This window comes from Coloeus monedula, assembly GCF_965178545.1.
Source record: "Coloeus monedula genome assembly, chromosome: Z".
In the NCBI taxonomy this organism is placed as follows: Eukaryota; Metazoa; Chordata; class Aves; order Passeriformes; family Corvidae; genus Coloeus; species Coloeus monedula.
The window spans coordinates 51,129,197-51,147,303 of NC_138822.1; the positions used below are offsets into that span (position 1 = coordinate 51,129,197).

The following is an 18,107-nucleotide window of genomic DNA, read 5'->3' on the forward strand; positions in this document are numbered from 1 at the left end:
TCGTAAGAAATTTATAGTATCTTTGTGCGCAGCTGTTGATTTATATAAGTGAACTTAATATTGCTAAGAAACACGATTAATATACCAGAAAAGAAGTTTAAAAGTAGGTCAGTGATATAGGACAATGGTTCTTAACACAACTTGCATCCCAGCCTCCAGCTTGAAGCATAATGTTCATTCCTCATATTCTGAAGTGTTAAATAACATTGTAACTAGATGCAGAAGACAAAAATCATTCAACATTATCCACCCTTGATCTTTACACAAAATTCCCATGACATCCATAGAACTTCCACAGCTGTACAAACTAGAACAAGGTCCACGGCAAACACAGCTTTCAGGATTTGCTCTTCAATAAATATCACAAGCGAAAGAGAGACAGCAAATGTTAACTCTTTATTTGTTTTGAACATATAAAGGTTATATGAAACAATTGAAACAATTTTTATTTATGAAACAATTCTTTTAGAGCCATCTTGTGGGGAGAATAAGGAATTTAAAACAATACATGTACTTTAACAGCTTTTCTACCAAAAAGATCAGTGTTTATTATGATATCTTCTAGTACTCTTTTAAAAAAATAAATGTCTCAGGCACACTGTAAACTTTATACAACATTGTTGAATCCCCTAGAACATGAAGGAAGTGCCTTTATGAACAATCACATGTTAAAAGATTAGTTCTAGATAGAAAAAATATATATCATTATGTTAATTATGCTATTTTCCTGAAGAATGGTTTTGGGCCAGATTCTTTCCAAACTCCACCCAACTACAGCCCACAAAAAAATGCGCAAAAACCCAGAGAAGCTGAGCCTTCTTTCAGAGCCCTCTTGAGTAAATTGGATAGAATTATTCAATCTAATTAAACTGGGGGTAAAACAACACAAAATATATCTAAACTTATTAGTAGATTTAGCACTCGAACCTGAAAAGTTTTCTTTCTTAAACATCCTTAGCATTTCCAATTTAAAGCTTTGGTAACATATGCAAGTTCTGAAGGAGTTTACACCAGTTGTTTACAGAGAACTCATTACATGACAGTGTTCTGTTTGTATACACCTAAGTGAAGTACAGCCTTGGACAGTCAATTTCAGTATAGTCAAAAGTCATGATGCAGACTTCAGCTACCTAGGGCAATCAAACATCAGCTCTGCCTAATTTATGTGTCTTGTCTATGAAGCAAAGTGCTTAAATTTTATCCTAGAGAATAGAAGCGCACATGTAGTTCATATATCTTACTCAGTCTTAATTTATGCCCTAATAAAATACTTCATTTACATAGAACATTAAAGCGTACCACATCACATTTATCCAATATGTAATTATCTTCTATTAATACAAAAGTAAAACAGGACATTACAGAACACTTGCAAAGCACACAACCAAGAGGTGTCACAGAAATATGGGTTTTTTTGAGCCATTACAATCACAATCAGTGTATAGTATGGACTAGCAGGCACCTCTGTTAATTTTTTTTTTTTTAAATAAACAAAGAAGTTTGACTACAAAAGGGTCCTACGGTACCCCAAACCTCTGACAGCTATAACTAAAGAGAACACACTGGCACCCAGACATATAACCCGACAATTTTGCTAAGGCAAGCACGAGTATGTAAATTTTAAGTTTTACACTCCTACCAAACTTTGAGCAAAAGAAGGTGTACATGTGCGCTTATAGCTTTCCTTCCCCTTTAAAGAGGACAGGGAGATCTGCTTCCTCCATGCCTACTTTAAACTTTAGAAAGGAGCCCTGACTCAGGGGCACTTGCCTTAATGAGATTTTGGATTTCTTTGAATTTTGGATGTTCTTTATCAGCTACCAGCTGCAGCAATATTGCTTCGCTAGTAGTAACTATAATTCCAGTACGTGCAAGACGCTGAAAAAGAAAAGAGCAGAGAGGAAATAATGTAAGATATTTGCAAATGTGAATGAGTGTATTTTGTAAAAAAAGACATAGATAGCATTGTTAAAAACATCTCCTGTTAACAAAAGCACTGCCAATTCCTTTCCAGCATTTCTTAGTGGTATCATTTATAAAGCTAGGGTGAAAATTGACTGGGTTTAGCCTTTCCTATGGCAAAAGGCTGCCCTGGATTACAAATACGGCTTTCTCCTTGAATGGGATTCTTTCCCCAAGTCAGATTTAACAGGCAGCAGCCCCACACATCTTAAAAAAAACCCCTTCCCCTTGTATGACCCAGAGAACAGCTTTCTTCACTCTCATGCAGATTTGAAGGGCCTGGGGAAAAACAAAATAGCGAGGTCCAACCTAAAAGCAAGAGCTAGAAATTATAAAAATTTCTTCTTTGGTCCTTGTTACATACCAGCTGTTGGACTACAGAGCACACTAGTAGCAATAATCTCTGGAGACAGAAGGAAAATCTCTTCTACAGACATTATAAATCATACTGGCACAACAGCAGCTCTTTTTAAATGACGTTTCATTACAGGCAGTAATTCCAGAGTTAGTTCTCACAGGCTACAGGACAAAATGCATAGCTGCAGAGAAAGCAAAACCAATAGAGTTCTGCTAGACCTTCTAAGTATGCAGCTCAACAGGGCTTGGACTTCACATAGGCCAAGGCACAGGACTTATTGTTAAGTTACTGGACTTTTAAAACTGTGGTTGTTGCTTACATAGCAAAGTTATCTTCAGCAAAAGCTGACCAACCCATACCCCCCCATCATCTTCCCAGCCATCATACAGATGCTTTGGCAGTAAAATTCTTCACAGAGTCAGCTTTCCCTACATCATCTACTCAGCTGCATGCTCCACCAAATCTAATGGGATCCTGAATGAGAAAATGGGCAAATGGCATAGAATAGAGATATGCACATATTGGTTTCAACTGTAACCACTAAAGCAAAGAGAAGCTCCAGACTTTCTAGCTGTTCAATTATAAAGCAACTGATGGGGGAAAGTTATTAATTTTAAGGGACCAGCCAGTAAAGTATATGTAACTACCGCCTACATAAAAACAAACTAACAAGGCTAGATTTACTGAAGTCAATGCTTCCTGCCTGCCATAATAGCAACAAGCCTTGCAATGTTCTTAAGATGAAACAAAGCAGCTACCTTCCTCAGCTCTCCTAGTCCATACAACCATATTTGTTAAACCTCACACACATACAAAGAAGAAGAAAAATAGGAAGATTAAAATGAAATATCATGGCAATATTTTCAAGATAAGCTTCTCCAAGAATACAGAGGTTTTGGTTTTCACTAGTATGGATGAGAAAAAACCCCAGACTCTTAAAAAATCACTGCCATTTGTGAAATGTTGATTGAAAAGAGAGAACATCATCTTTTTAAAAGCAAAACATACCATAACATGTCAAAGAGGCTGGCATTGGCTTATACCTTTTCTAGGACTACATATAATTTTTACAGATTTCAGATTAGCAGAAATTAAGAGATGCGTTTGCTAAGTATATTGGATGATTTGCAAGGAAATTACAAGTTTTTTAGAATGCTGTCTTTGACAAGAAGGAAAGTAACAACAGTATATTGCATCCACACTGCAGAAACAAGTAGAAAAGATGAAGAAGAGAAAAGAAATCCAGCAGGAGCAGACTAAACTGTCCCAATCCAAGACCAAGCACGGGCATAAGGCATCTTCACCACACAGGGCAGAGATTCAGAACAGTCATAACCTTGAACTGTTGGGCTGAGGTTTTTCATCAATGAAAATTTTGAGATTTTTTTGGTTTCTGGGGATTTTTTTAACTACAAGCTGTTGTCTGCTGTCATTTTTAAGCACACAACAGAAGTGGAGACAACCTGTTATCCAGGCAGACACAAAAGCTTTTGATATCCGTTAAGTCAAATTGTACTTCCTAGTACACCCTCTCAGATACTTGCATATTCATCACCAGCACAATCAAAACACATCCTATGTGATGGGAACTGTGGAGAACTGAAGGCGCAGGTGGGACCAGATGGGAGTTACTTGAGGTTACTGAGGAAGCTAGTTGTTATCACTGCAACATCACTCTTTATTATTCTTGAAAGGTCACTCTGAATAGAGAAGGGCTGTGTTACTGTGAAAAGGTAAATATTACACTCATCTTCCCAGAAAGGTAAGGAAAAGGGTCCAGGAACCCTGATCAATAAAAGTCGTCTCAGCTCACCAGTTTGCACAGGTTTGCACAAGAGACAATGTTAGACTCACTCATTAAAAGAATGTGACTGGGGACTGTGAGCTCTATGGTGAAACCAAAGCAGGATTACCCAACACTTTGGTATGCTGCCCACTTCACTAAGAAATGTAATGCCACAGTCAATCAGGATTAAGGACATGTCCAATACACTTCCCTTTCTCCTCCTCCCAAGCATGCCCATGTCTTGCTTGCTCTAGCCCACATCCCTCAGTATCATTTTCAATCGAGGCTCTGTAACACAAAAAGAGGACAATGTTGGTATGTGCTGCCATGTGCAGCAGAGAAGGTGTTACTGCTGGCTCAACACTGCAGGGCAGCAAGTGTTTTCTGAGTCATATTATGATGACATAAGGGACCACAGCAAAACACTTTCTTTTGCTTACTGAGAAAGCATTGCAAAGGCATACTAAAAAGTTACCAAAACCAGAAAAATTTACAGCCTTTATATGCAATCACACTTTTAAGATCAATACCTTTTTAACTAGAAAGTAAAGCAAAGCTAGCTAGTCACTGTTTTAACCTCTATTACATTGGCCCAACTTCTATGCTTACAGACACTGTGTAAGTGATAAATGTACAAAAACACAATAAGGCAGACAGATTTCAGGTTTTCCATATTTGTTTTGTCTCCTTCTGCTGCTGCACCACATTGATTTGGGAAGCCCATGACTTGAGTCACTCCTGTACTCTGTGTGTGTCCTATGCTCTATGTGACAGTTGACATTAGGTTTCCACTTAATCAAAGTCACGGGTTTCATCAATCACTATACGCTGGGGATTTGTCTTTACCCTTTAAGAAATTAAGTCCTCTTAAAATCTATGAAAAAGTATAACATGATGTGGTTATTATTAGTTTCTATTTCCAAATAATTGTTAGAGCCTGAAGCAAAAATTGCAATACTTAATGTATGTATCAGGTTTTGATTTCCAACAGTGATGCCTGTAGGCAAGTTAAGAGTACACCATCAAAAAATCATTTGCATGAATTTGTTACCACATAGTTGTATGTGCTTTTAAATCCTCGTTACTTTTATCTCCACTTTCTCAACATTTAGTTTGACTAAGCTCTTAAAAGCAGGGGGAAGGGGAACCTTTACTATAATCAGGGTCTTGAGATTAAGCTTTAATTTGCACTGATGAGGTAAAGCAGAAGGAGGGACAGACATAGAAGGAGCTTTGAACAGGATCACTTACTACATTTCATTGCATTTCAAGAATTTCCACACCTGAATAAATAAATTCAACACCTGTTCTTTGGAGCAACAAAGCCAAAAGCTTTATAGCACTTTTACTCTGCTAGAGAGATAACACTGCATAAAGGGATATGCTAAAATGCTAATGTTTATACAGAGTAACCTATATCGTATGAAACAATCACTTCTAAATTCCAAATATCCCAAAGTGGGTTACGCATATTAAATCATAAGGAGAAAAAAAAGGCAGTAATTCTTCTCCAGCTTCAATGCTATTTTAAGAATCAGAACACTCACCTCTTCTAAAATCTACATTTATCCACTGCTTTGTCCTTAGAAATTCCTTGTTAGCTTACAATAAGCAGGGAACTTAACATACAAACCCAAAGTGAAGAAAGCCTTGACTAAGAAACTTACCTCAAGAGCAAACATTCTGTCCATCATACTTCTTGATGAGGTGGCATCAGCTACAATATGAACTTCCAGACCTCTGCCAATTAATTCCAATGCTGTTTGCTGGATGCAGACATGAGTCTACAGGGGAGAAATCAAAGGCAAAAAAGCCACCAACAAACCATTATTATAAAATTAAAGTAACACAATCCCAAATTACATAATTACATAATTAATTAGAGTTCAAATACGTATTTTTCTACCCCTGGCATTACTAGGGAACTCAATATGCATTTTAAATGCCAGCTAAGATTGAGACAGGTGCCTGTAGTTTATAAGTATCTCATTTCAAATTTTATTATGAGATAATATTAAAGACAACACAAAAATAATTTATTTTGTAGAGGATATCTAAGCTCTAAGTAATATTAATTGAGTTGATTTTTTTAACTACAGAAAGCAATGCCCCCTTTGAGGGCCAACAGATGTTACCATAAACCAACAGCGAGGCACCTACTTCTACTCCAAAGAGGACAATACTGCGGACTCCAGGGATCTCTGCTAATGCTGCTTCAACTTCTGGCAACACCATCGAAAATTTTGTCTTGGGAAGCACAAGTTTAGCTCCTGTTAAATCAATTTCTTGCACAGTGCTGCCAAGACCTTTGGGATACTGTTCAGTGACAATAACCGGAATTCCCAAGAGCCGTGCACCTTGGAGCTGCAAGGGGACAAAGAAAACATAAAGAAAAAAAAAGAAAAAAAAATTATTAAAGAACAATAATAACAAAGGCATTGTTATTACCTTAGACTAAGTAATTTTTAGACTGTTTATAAAATAATAGTTTACAATGAGTGACCAAAACTCAGTACAAGTGAAAAAAAAAAAAAAGCAAACATACCAGTCGTTGGCCCACACTGATGATATCACCAAAGTATTTGATGGCAGGCCGGAACCGTTCTTGCATGTCACAACAGAAAAAAACAGTGCTTGAGGGTGTCAGGTTGCCCAAAGTAGTAATCTGAAAAAAGAAATAAGGTAATGTTTTCCATGGTAGTGGACACCTTTCAGAAATGCAGCAGAATGACAGTCTGCCATGCCTCTGCCACATAATGGATTTATGTTGTTTTGAGTCAAAATAGGAGAAAATTTTTTCAAGCCCGATTTTGGTATGTTTCTAAATTCAAATGAATAGCTGATACTGAACAGTATGGTATAGTCATCAATACATAATCAAGATTTTATTAGGTGGGAAGCACAAGTCAACATAAACATACATGGAAATTTCTGAACTTTGAAGGGGGCGGAGGAAAATACTGCCTAAAGTACAGCAAAAAAAAAAAAAAGAAAAAGTAACAAAACCAAAATTACATTCTTCAAATTAATTTTTAAATCCACAGTTCTTGGAAATTATATAGACTCAGGATAAATTAAAGTTAAAAAAAATATTCAGACTTCTACTTGTTTTCAAATTTCATATGTACATATATTTTCAATACTTCCATTGTGTAGTCAATTCGATTTGTCTATGACATGTTTCAGCGTAAGTCTGATCTAAGTCCAAAGGCTAGAACGAAAGCAGAGAAGCCTGTAAATATTAGAAACTGAGCTGAATGCATTTTATTGAAGAAAAAGTAATCTCCTAGAGTTTCACTCATGCAGGCTACCAACTGGGGTAGAAGGGAGGGGATAAGAAAAATAAATCAAATATTTCATTTTCTTACACTTAGAGTGCTTTGTATTTGTATAAGTTACTTGCACTACCTGTAGAAACAAAGTAGAAGCTACAGGGAAAGAAAATAGCTACATACTATCATTTAGTTGTAAGGCAACTCAAAGGAAATTACATCCATTCAGGAGCTTTTCAGCAGACAGATAAATTGAACTAAATTGCGAGCTTCTGGGAAGTACACATTAATTATATCCACTTCATTTTCTGCAAACTGAGGTTGTAATGTTTTAAACTGAAACAAAATTACAAAATCTGTAAAACAATGTATTTCTGAAGAGTGCAGATGTATTGGGTTTAGATGACAAGGTTTTGGTAGTAAGGGGAGGCTGTAGGGGGTGGCTTTCGTGAGAAGATGCCAGAAACACCCTCGTGTTGAGAGAGCACTAATGCCAGCTGAATCCAAGACAGATCTGCTGCATCAGTGATGCTGGTGACAACTCTATGCTAACATATTTAAGAAAGGGTAAAAAAACCCACTGTGCAACAGCAGCTGTGAGAGGGGAGTGAGAATATGTGGGAGAAACAGCTCTGCAGACAGCAAGGTCAGTGCAGAAGGAGGGGCTGGAGGTGCCCCAGGTGCTGGAGCAGAGATTCCCCTGTATCCCCTGGTGCAGCCCATGGTGAGGCAGCTGTGCCCCTGCAGCCCATGGGGGTCCATCCACAATGGAGCAGAGATCCACCTGCAGCCCCTGGAGGACTCCACAGCAGAGCCTTGAAGAAGGCCTGTGATGTACCTTACAGAAGGCTGTGACTCTGGAGAGCCCATGCTGAAGCAGGCTCCTAGGAGGACCTCTGACTCTGTGGAAAGGAGACCATGCTGGAGCATGTTTGTGAAGGACAGCAACCTGGGGGAAGGATGCACATTTGGGAAGTTCATGACATACTGTGTCACATGGGAGGGACCCCATGATGGAGCAGAGGAAGAGTGTGAGAAGGATGAGTGCAGAGGTGAAGTTTCATGAACTGACCATAAGCCCCATTTCCCATCCCTCTGTGCTGCTTGAAGGCAGGAGGTAGAGAAGTTGGAAGTAGAGCTAAACCTGGGAAGAAGGGAGAGATGGGGAAGAGTTGTTTTTACATTCGCTCTTATTTCTGATTATTCTAGTCTGTTGTTGATCAGCACTATATTAAACTAATTTCCCCAAGTCTGTTTTGTCTATGATGGCAATTGGCAAGTGATCCCTCCCTGTCCTTACCTTGATGCACAAGCTTCTTGTCATATTTTCTCCCCTCTGTCCTATTGAGGACTCATGATGGAGCAGCTTGGTTGGTTATCTGCTGGTCAGCCAAGGTCAACTCACCACAAAGGAATTGGGAATCCATGAATATTCATGGCAAATCAAAATTTTCACTGATTCACCACATCTCTCCTGAGTAAAATGCTGTTGATCTCAATTCCCAAGGCTGAAAAACTACAATAACGGCCATGCTTAAACATATGCAATGGCCTGTTCAGACTGTTGGGAAAATTATTTGTATGAGAACAATCATAAATGCTAAATTCCCTCAACGCTCAGATTCATTACACTACTACTATTAAAGCAGCAAACATTCACAAACACGGTTCCTCCAGTCCTTGTGAGCCAAACACCAACCCTATTAATACATGCAGTTACAGAGGCAAATGCAGTAACAACCAGAGTGCAGATGATGTAATACTGGGTCCACTGATACCATAGAAGACAGAAGAGCATCACAACAAGCATTAGGGAAATCTTTTTCACCAGGAAGATACAGCTGCACTGAAAAAGGTTACCACAGTTGTGAGATCTCCATCCTTGGAGATTTTCAGCATTCAGCAATGTAGCAGCTGATTTGATCAAGTGGTTAGGGAAGGCAGCCTCAAGATATTTTTCCCAAATAACACTTCTGCAACTCTGTACCAGGAAATGAATGAGGCCTGGGACCAAGAAAGATTGAACATAAAATTAAATAACTGCCTTGCTCTTGAATACCATCCATCTACGTGCTTGACCAATGCAAAAAGCAGTTGGCAGGCAGTACTAACGTACAATTCAACGCCACAGGGAGCACCTACTATGACCCATTTCAACTCTGGCACTTACTACCATCACAGAAGTCAATCATGACATTTAACTTTCCCACCATTCAGCAATAAAAATAGAATAATTGGAAAAGACAATATTTATAAGTGGGGCTCCTACTCATAAAATGTGTTATTTTGTCTTGGCATTTATATGACAAACAAAGACTTATTTTCTCCTATAAATCTTTCCATCACTTTAAAAGCTGCACCAGGGGAGGTTTAGGTTGGACATTAGGAAGGATTTCTTCACAGAAGGAGTGACTAGATATTAGAATGGGCTGCATAGGTAGGTGGTGGAGTCGCTGAAGATGGTGAAGGTGCCATGACCTAGTTGACATGGCAGTGTTCAGTCATAGGCTGGGCTCAATCTCAGAGGTCTTTTACAGTCAAATTGATTCTGTGATTCTGTAATTATTTAAGATCTTTTTGAACTACCACACACCATCATGGACTGTAGAATGGTTTATGTGAAGTTAATCTACTGCCTTAGTGTACACCTTCCTCTGCCAACGCAGCAGATGGCACTACCATCCTTAGCAGAGGAACAAATGTGAATAGAGTAGGAAGGTTTTCAAGAAGCTGCATAGTCTGCCCCACAGAAGGATCAAACAAACACAAATATTCTTCACAGATAACTACATGGTCTGACCCATCAGCAACAGACCTCCTATAAAACTCATCCCACAGCTCTATTACCTTTATCTTTCAGTGTTTTCTCATTCACAGCTCCTTTGCTGCCATTTAAGAGTTATTTCTAGTTACGTCCACAGTGAATTTGAAACACAAGAGCATTACCATCCTCCTTCACATGGATAACCACGTGAAAAGCCTATTATCAGACCTCAAGACTCAGACCTCGTCTCCCTTTAGGCCTTCCCCTCCCCTTCCTTATTCTAAAATATATCTAATGCTTTTAGTATTTCTTCCTACAACTCAAATTATTTTCATGGTTCTCCCTGGGGTAGTTTTTAAATTGCAGTCTGGAATGAGGCACTCAATACTACTATCACAGCAGTGTTTCTCTGCCCATTCTACTTCACTGCACTAGCAGGGCCTCAAATATCAGCCAATTCACAGCCCTTTCAGGCCCTGTTTATTTTGTACTTTCCAGTACACTATTTTCTCATTTCATAATTGATGATACTTAGACCCCTGAGATGCATTTTGAACTTAAAAATCATCCCTTAAACTCTCCTTCATCTTTTTTTTGTGTAGCTATTATTTCTACATCGCTACTTCCATTTTGAAGTGCATCGTATTGTACCCTGTTTCTCCAACTTGTCCTGAAATACCTGAATTCTGCTTCCTCAGAAGCTTGCAGTTCCTTCCAGCCTGGAATCTTCTGCAAAAACAGTATTTGCCCTAAGTTTTGTCAAGGACAAGGACAATGGAATAATTAAAACCAGTGGATTTGGAAGCCATCTTACAGAGCACAACTCTTTATTCTGATTTGACAGTGAAGTGCAGAAGAAAACTGACTGTCTTTCCAGCCAGGGAGTATCCTTATAGACTTCCACTGAATATCATATGTTTATGTCAAAAATCACAGGCACCTGTAGCAAAAGTACTATATCTGCTTTTCTTTATTGTCAGGTTGCTTTCATATGATTTAATTTATGTATTCAGATTCACACCAGCAGCACTCTAAAATAAAGTTGTGCCAACTATATATTTGCTAAATAAAAGCTTTTACAAAATCTAACACAAATACTTCATATATTGATCTTCATATTTATTTCTGATTAACTTGCAGTCTGAATTGTGTCAGAACAAGAGGAAACTGGAAAAAATAGATGCTAAGATCAAAGAGTCAACACTTGCTGATGGTGCCTGGAAGAGCAGATGTAGAAACGACAGAGAGCAGCAGAAAGCAGCTTGAAATTAAGTTTCATAAATAGCAGCTAACACAGTCCATAAGTAAATTCATGTAAGTGTTCGCCATGTATAAAGAAAAGGGTTAGTTTACTGGTTCTTCAGTGTGCTACATAAATCCTACTGCTCACTTGCTTTCAATGCCATCCTCCTCTTCTACAATGATGCTGTGTCAGGGTCATGTGACACCTCCACTTCCCATCTCCTGACAGTGAAAATGACCCAGACCTCCCCAGTGCTACAACCCAAAGAGCTGGGGTGAGGGCAAAACTACACCTAAACATCAAGTCCTGGGCTGGCACATCAACACCTGTTTGATTTCACTGTGGAAAGAGGCAGGCTGGGCAAGGATTGTGAGCCACTGCAACCATACAGTACCTGCCTGAATCTACCCTGAATATAACATTTACTCAGTCACAATAACATTAAACAACTTGAACTCAAAAGAAAAGTAAACAAGAAAATCAAAATCCAAATGACCTGAGGTTCCTCTCAATAGTATATAAGCATTTCCATTTGTTGCACTTCATTTCTCTTAGTTAGGATTTTCTGTCCTCCAACTGAAGGTTATCTACAGCACAACCAGAATAGGTACATCAAATGGCCACGTAACCTGATGCAGCTCTTTTACCCAGCTAAAGAAGTCATCTCTAGGACCTTGTCCAGACCAGGATTTAAAGGTATGCTGTCACGAGTCACATACAGCTTTAAATCCTCCTCTAGAAAAGACCTAGGTGGGAAAGGAGAGGTGATTTTTCACATCTATTTCATCTTTGCTGATTATTATTAATCAGACAAAATGTGATTGTGATGAAGTCCTATAATTACAGGTTCAGTTTTACAAAAATATTCACATATACTGGCTTTTTATCTGTACTTTCCCTGCTCAAACTCCAGGAAATCATGATACATACAAAATGAAATTTCCTCACAGTATTTCTAATGAACAAGAACCTGGAAGCAAAGAAATAATCCCATTTGACATCACTAGTCACCTCATAAATCTCACACCAAGGTTACCCACTATAAGGGCAGACCGGAGGATGTTGCAGCCTTGGTATTTCAAGAATGGCATAAAAAAGACAACAACAAAAAGAAGCTACCATCTTTTCTTCTCTTGTATTTCTAAAAGGAAATCTGTAAGATTTAGTTGTACTTTGCTGCCTATCTTTCAAAGGAAAAAAGATTGAATAAAATAGTTTAATGTATTTCAGGAGAAAAATAGGTTACAAGTGTTTCAATTTAGAAACATAAATATTTATCTTATGCTAAGCCAATGTGCAGCCTTTTACATGCAATTCAGCATTTTAAAAGGACAGATTTAGTTTAAAAAGCATTTGAAGTTCATATAACTAATGTAGTACAAAAGTCTTCAGCAAAACTTAAAATTACTAATATGCTTGCTGAAGAGTAAAGATACACAAAGAAGGAGTCTGGATTTGAGGAAAAAAAATCCTCTTTCAATATTTTCAGCCTTTTTTTTTTTCCTTTTTTAAGGTTCCACATGCTGCTTTTCAAAAAACTCATTTATTTAGGAATGTACTAATATATCACCCTAAAAACCCCAACTAACTCCCCTGCAATTTATGCTTTGATTTTCCTGATCTTCGGAAAATGGACTTGGGTTCCTGAGTTGATGTTAGTTATAGTTCCAAACTATGTGAGCAATATCAGATATGTGCAATAAGAGTGAAAATATGTGTATAAGTTGTTACATTTTATTTACCTTATCATTCAGCAACACTTGACTATCATTCTGCAAGCAGCTTTTCTCAAGAAAGATGCACCTGAGACATCAACCTGTCTCAAAAAACCCATACTGAAATAGTTTATGCAATGATGTCAGCAATAATTTTACCCTTTTAGATTCAGTATCTTAAGGTTTACCAGTCTGTAAACATAGAGCACAAGTACTGCTGAGGAGAAGTCACCTTGAAGTTACGACAGCAACTGTGAAATAGCCTCTCTTGGTTATATATTTGAAAGCTGCCTGAACTCCTCTACAACACAGCTGTAATGTGCATATAGCTGTCTTTTCTTTGGATAATACCAAGGTCTTTTTCCTTACTGCTCTCCTCCAAAGGCAGCTACAATATTAGAGCAAGACAAAATCATTTTTGTAGCACTATTTAACAGTATTTAGAGGAGATTAAAGTGGTCCTGCATTCTCTCACCCAAAGTATAAATATTATTTGTTAAAAGACTTCTAAAAGACTTAAAATTTATGAAAAGCAGATGACTCCTTTCAGCTAGTACTCAGTCCCTCCAGTTGGGAAAGGCCTGAGGAAATGTCCCTCTTCACTGCAAGTCTGTGGTTGAAGCGATTTGAGTTGAGGAGTGGCAGCCAGGCAGAACATCACAGTGTAGTGCACCCCACCAGCCTGCCTAACACTGTGGGGCCATCAAAACCTTAAATGGCTGTTTCATGTCAGGACATCCAAAATAAACAAATGTACATATATGAGGATGGTACAAAGGCATAAAACAACTGGGGAGCAAATGTCCCAGTAAAGATCAAGCCTTGAACTCAGTTCATGGAGTGGCTTTCCAAGGGCAGCATATGGCAATTTCTCCATGGGATTACTGGCCCCCTCAGCTGCAGGGACAGGAAATTGAAACAGCCCAGTCAAACATCATTTGGTGCTGACATTTTGTGAGCTATTGTATCAAAAGGCATCCTTCTATGACAGGTTTGCACAGGAATCAAAACAGAAGGATACCATTCCAGAGCTTATGGGCACTAGCTGCCCTAAAGGTTAAAATGCTACCTCCAACTAAATGCACACATGTACTTCAAAAAACATGCATATAAAAACATTGAAATTATTGTCTAGGGGTACAGATGCTAGCATCTGTGAATTCTAATTTTAAACCAAAAATATCTTCCTAAATATGCAAGTCTAATCACAGCAGCAAGCAAAAGTTGTCCCTCTTGAAACATACATCCAAAACCGTGATTCAACTGACTATGCCACACACAGAGTTAACAAATCAATGTTGTGTGTAACTGCAGATAAAATATCAGGGAGGGAGGGAGGGAGGAAGGGAGAAAAGGAGGGAGGGAGTGAAGGGGAAAAAGGGCATATAATATAAGTGGCAATGCCTGAATGAATATACAGAAAGTATAATATTCCCATCACTAAGTCCTAAAGGTCTTAAAAAGCACAGCTGTGTCTGTATCATACCAAATATTCCTCAAACAAGTGATCTCTGAGCACCTGTCTCTGGCTTAAGGCAAGCTGACTGACATCATTGTAATGTCTCAGTTGAGATGTCTTCAGCTCATTCACAGCTGCTGAAACATATCAAGGAATAACCCACAAATACCATCCTATTCATATCAGCAGCTGCAACTGTCACAGAACTGCAACAGTACTGGTATAGGCAGGCAACCAAACAGGAAATAATGCATAAAATACTAGTTCATCCTGAATCCCTGCAGCCAAAGCTGTTTAGCACATTTGCAACCTGGGAATGATGTATCATTCCTTGTCTCAATACTGACCTTTATTCCAAGAGATATGCTCTGCTACAAATGCTTGGGCTGCATTTACAGTTTCAGTGCAGAAGGCATCTGCAAGAGAGTCTTTGCAGAGTAGTGTTATGAGTGCACAAATAAGAACCAAAAATCTGACCTGCAACACTGTTACATGTCCAGATTACACAAATTCTGTTTTTAAAACCCTTGCTTTAATTAGCATCCGTATCAACTCTTTTTGCAACTTGGAAACACTGTCCCCTTCCAGTTTTTCTGATTGGGCCCCCGTAAATTCTGTTTACAACACAGAAACAGAAAAGTTTTAAACTGAATATGATGAGTGTATGAGAGTTAATAATAAATAATAAAATAAGTTATTAAACTAGTTTGCTCTTCTCAACCATTCTTTCCATCCATAGACTTAAGGAAAAAAAAAAAGATTCCAAAGGCATCCTTGATGCAAACAGGCCACCTTGAGAGTTTATGGGTACAAGACACTATGATTAAGCAGAGTTTACAAACAGCATTTATTAGCCATTTCTGAAAACATTAAGAGAAGACAAGCAATGTTTCAGCTTTTATGATACCACTTTTCCAACTTCTTAGAAATGTCAGCTAGACAAACTAAAACTTCTTAATTATAAATTTAAAAAGAATGTTCTGAATGAAAACAATGATGCGGGGTTTATTACTGGGATTTGTTTTGGTTTGTTGAGTTTTTTTTAAGTTGAATTCTTGGATACTGGAGAAAGGAAGAAGCAATGTGTTCTGAATGGAAGTATTACAGCACAGCTTGCACCAATCTCTAGTGGGCATAAAGGTATCTTCACAGGAGAACATCTGTAACTGCGTCTATCTGGCAGTCTGGCTTCCTGGTTTGTGGCTACAGAACTACACAGCTATAAACCTGTATGTCGAAAAGGGCTTTTAGAGGCAAAGAGGGGTACAGAGGTCCTGACGAACTACAATCCAAGGTGCCGAGTTCTGGCAGAGCACGCGTCACCGGCACCCTTTGAGTTTCCACCTTGCAGCATTACCTCCGGTTAAGGCCGGGTAGCACCAGCCGCCTGATTTAACAGAGAGCATCGATTACTTCAGCGACCTGACTTGTTTTCCCATTCATGACGCCAAGTAAGTTCTGGCTCTCTGAACGCAAAGCCCGGTTACCACACGCGTGTGGCGCAAAGCGCACCTGCCTCCCCGCCTTAGGAAAACAAAAGTTTCCACGGAGAAGCAAGTCAGCGCGGGCTGTGGGGGCTGCGCTCACAGTCCCAGCCCGCTCCAGGATCCCCCATTTCTCCCGGAAGGGGCCCGGAGCTGCCGCGGCGGGACGGGCGGGGCTGCCCGCCCTCACACGCACCTGTGGCGGCCGGCGCTGCCGCGCCGCCGGGTCTCACCTGGATCTGCAGCGGGACCAGGCGCACCTTGCAGCGCTCGTTGACCAGGAAGCCCTTCGGCAGGTCGATGTACTGGCTCCACTCCTCGGCGAAGAGCTGCACCACGAACTTGCGGTGCATGTCTATCTGGTCCCCGTACAGGCTGAGGAACTTCTGGATCAGCAGCTCGTAGCCAGCGCCGTGGGGCACACTGGAGGGCCGCGCGAAAACCGAAAAGCAGAAGAGGACGGGCACAGAGCCGCCGCCCGCTGGCGCGCAGCCCCCGCCGCCCGGAGCAGCGCCCGGCTCCGCCGCCGCCATCTTCAGGGACCGCCGCGCCGAGCCCCGCCAGCTCGCTGCGGTCCCTGCCGCCGCTCCTCCTCCCGCCGCCTCCTCCCCCAGGCCGGCCGGGCGGTGCCGGCGGGCCCCAATCCCCGCCGCGGCTGCTCCTGCTCCTCCTCCCCGCCATGGGACTCGGCCCTGCCCCGCAACCCCACGGTGTCGAGGGCGCCGCCGGGCGCCTCCGTGGGGCGAACACGGGTTCCTTTGGGTGGGGGGACGGTGCCTTCCCTGCTCAGGCGGATGGTGAGAGGAGCAGTCCCAGACGGGAGCGCCCGCCCTCGTCCGGGCTGGCGGAGGGAGCCCGTGTCTCCCAGAGAGGGGCAAAGGGACACCGCCGCTGTGGCGGCCCCGGCACGGGGCCCTCGCAGGGTCGTGCCGCGGGGCGCGGGGCTGGGCGCGCTCGGAGCGCGGGCGGACACCGGGCCCGTCCACGGCGGGACGGGCGCGGCCGCGTCCCGTGGAAGCTGGGGAGGAGACCTGTTGGTAGAGCCTGAAACATGCCCGGTTGCTTTGGAGCGTGATCCAGCCCCGATCTGGACGGGGAATTGGTAGCTTCAGTTCTCGCACGAGGCTTCCTTCGGAATTGCCGATTTCTGAAGAGCGGGAGGTGCCCGAACAGCGGCCCCGAGCCTGCAGCTCCATCCACGGATGGGGGGAAGTCAGCAGAATAGAACGCATCCCTGTATTTTTTCCTTTCCAGCTTCGTGCTCTCTACCATGTTTATTTTTTCTCCAGGAATGACTGACAGCTGAAATTGTTGCCCATATTTTTGCCATAATTACCAGATTTTCTGTTATGCTAAAGTGTGCTTGGGGAAAAAGATCTGAGTCGCGTGATACATGCATAGAAGGAAAATATTCTCTGTTAAAAACAAATGGATGCTTTCATGCACTATGCCAATGCCGTGGCAGCACCATCAAGGTTAATGCATGTCTGCCTGGCTAAATATCAACACACTGAAGCACAGAGTTGATTAGGAGGATGGAGCACCTCTCCTGTGAGGAAAGACTAAGGGAATTGGGATTTTTCAGCCTGGAGAAGAGAGGACTAGAGTAACCTAATTGCAGCCTCCAGTAGCTGGACGAGGCCTACAAGAAAGATGGAGAGGGACTTTTAACAGGGCATGTAGTGACAGTGCAAAGGGTAATGTCTTCAAACTGGATGAGAGTAGGTTTAGATTAGGTATGAGGAGAAAATTCTCCACTGTGAGGAATGGGCTGCCCAGAGAAACGGTGGATGCCCCATCCCTGGAAGTGTTCAAGGCCAGGCTAGATGGAATTCTTGAGCAGGCTGGTCTAGTGAAAGGCGTCCCTGTTCAAAGCCAGGGGTTTGGAGCTAGGTGATCTTTAAGGTCCCTTCCAACCCCAGGCCATTCTATGATTCTTTGAAAGTTGTTCTCAGGCTTTACTGAAAACAGAAATTTGGAGCTGTTTTGTTAAATGACAGTATTATGTTTTCACTAGTTTATTGGTTTGTTGGATTTTTTCACTAGAAAATACTCTGTTGATAT

General features: G+C 40.9%; 1 protein-coding gene across 1 annotated transcript; it reads right to left on the bottom strand.

Moving 5' to 3' along the window:
• Positions 1 to 377: 377 nt before the first annotated feature.
• ISOC1 (isochorismatase domain containing 1) lies at positions 378 to 16,625 on the bottom strand. The gene is made up of 5 exons (XM_082301165.1): positions 16,277 to 16,625; positions 6,652 to 6,771; positions 6,267 to 6,470; positions 5,774 to 5,890; positions 378 to 1,878 (listed from the first exon to the last, which is right to left on the bottom strand). Exons 1-5 carry the CDS (start codon positions 16,574 to 16,576, stop codon positions 1,732 to 1,734), a joined length of 888 nt encoding a protein of 295 aa, XP_082157291.1. The 5' UTR covers positions 16,577 to 16,625; the 3' UTR covers positions 378 to 1,731.
• Positions 16,626 to 18,107: the final 1,482 nt, after the last annotated feature.

What these genes read in the sequence shown, in the direction of transcription:
- ISOC1 (XM_082301165.1), bottom strand. Translation starts at nt 16,576, where the DNA reads ATGGCGGCGGCGGAGCCGGGCGCTGCTCCGGGCGGCGGGGGCTGCGCG. An exon ending in TGGTCCCGCTGCAGATCCAG is followed by an intron (nt 6,772 to 16,276) that starts GTGAGACCCGGC and finishes TTCTTTTTTCAG; the next exon opens with ATTACTACTTTGGGCAACCT. An exon ending in TTGTCCTCTTTGGAGTAGAA is followed by an intron (nt 5,891 to 6,266) that starts GTAGGTGCCTCG and finishes TCTCCCCTGTAG; the next exon opens with ACTCATGTCTGCATCCAGCA.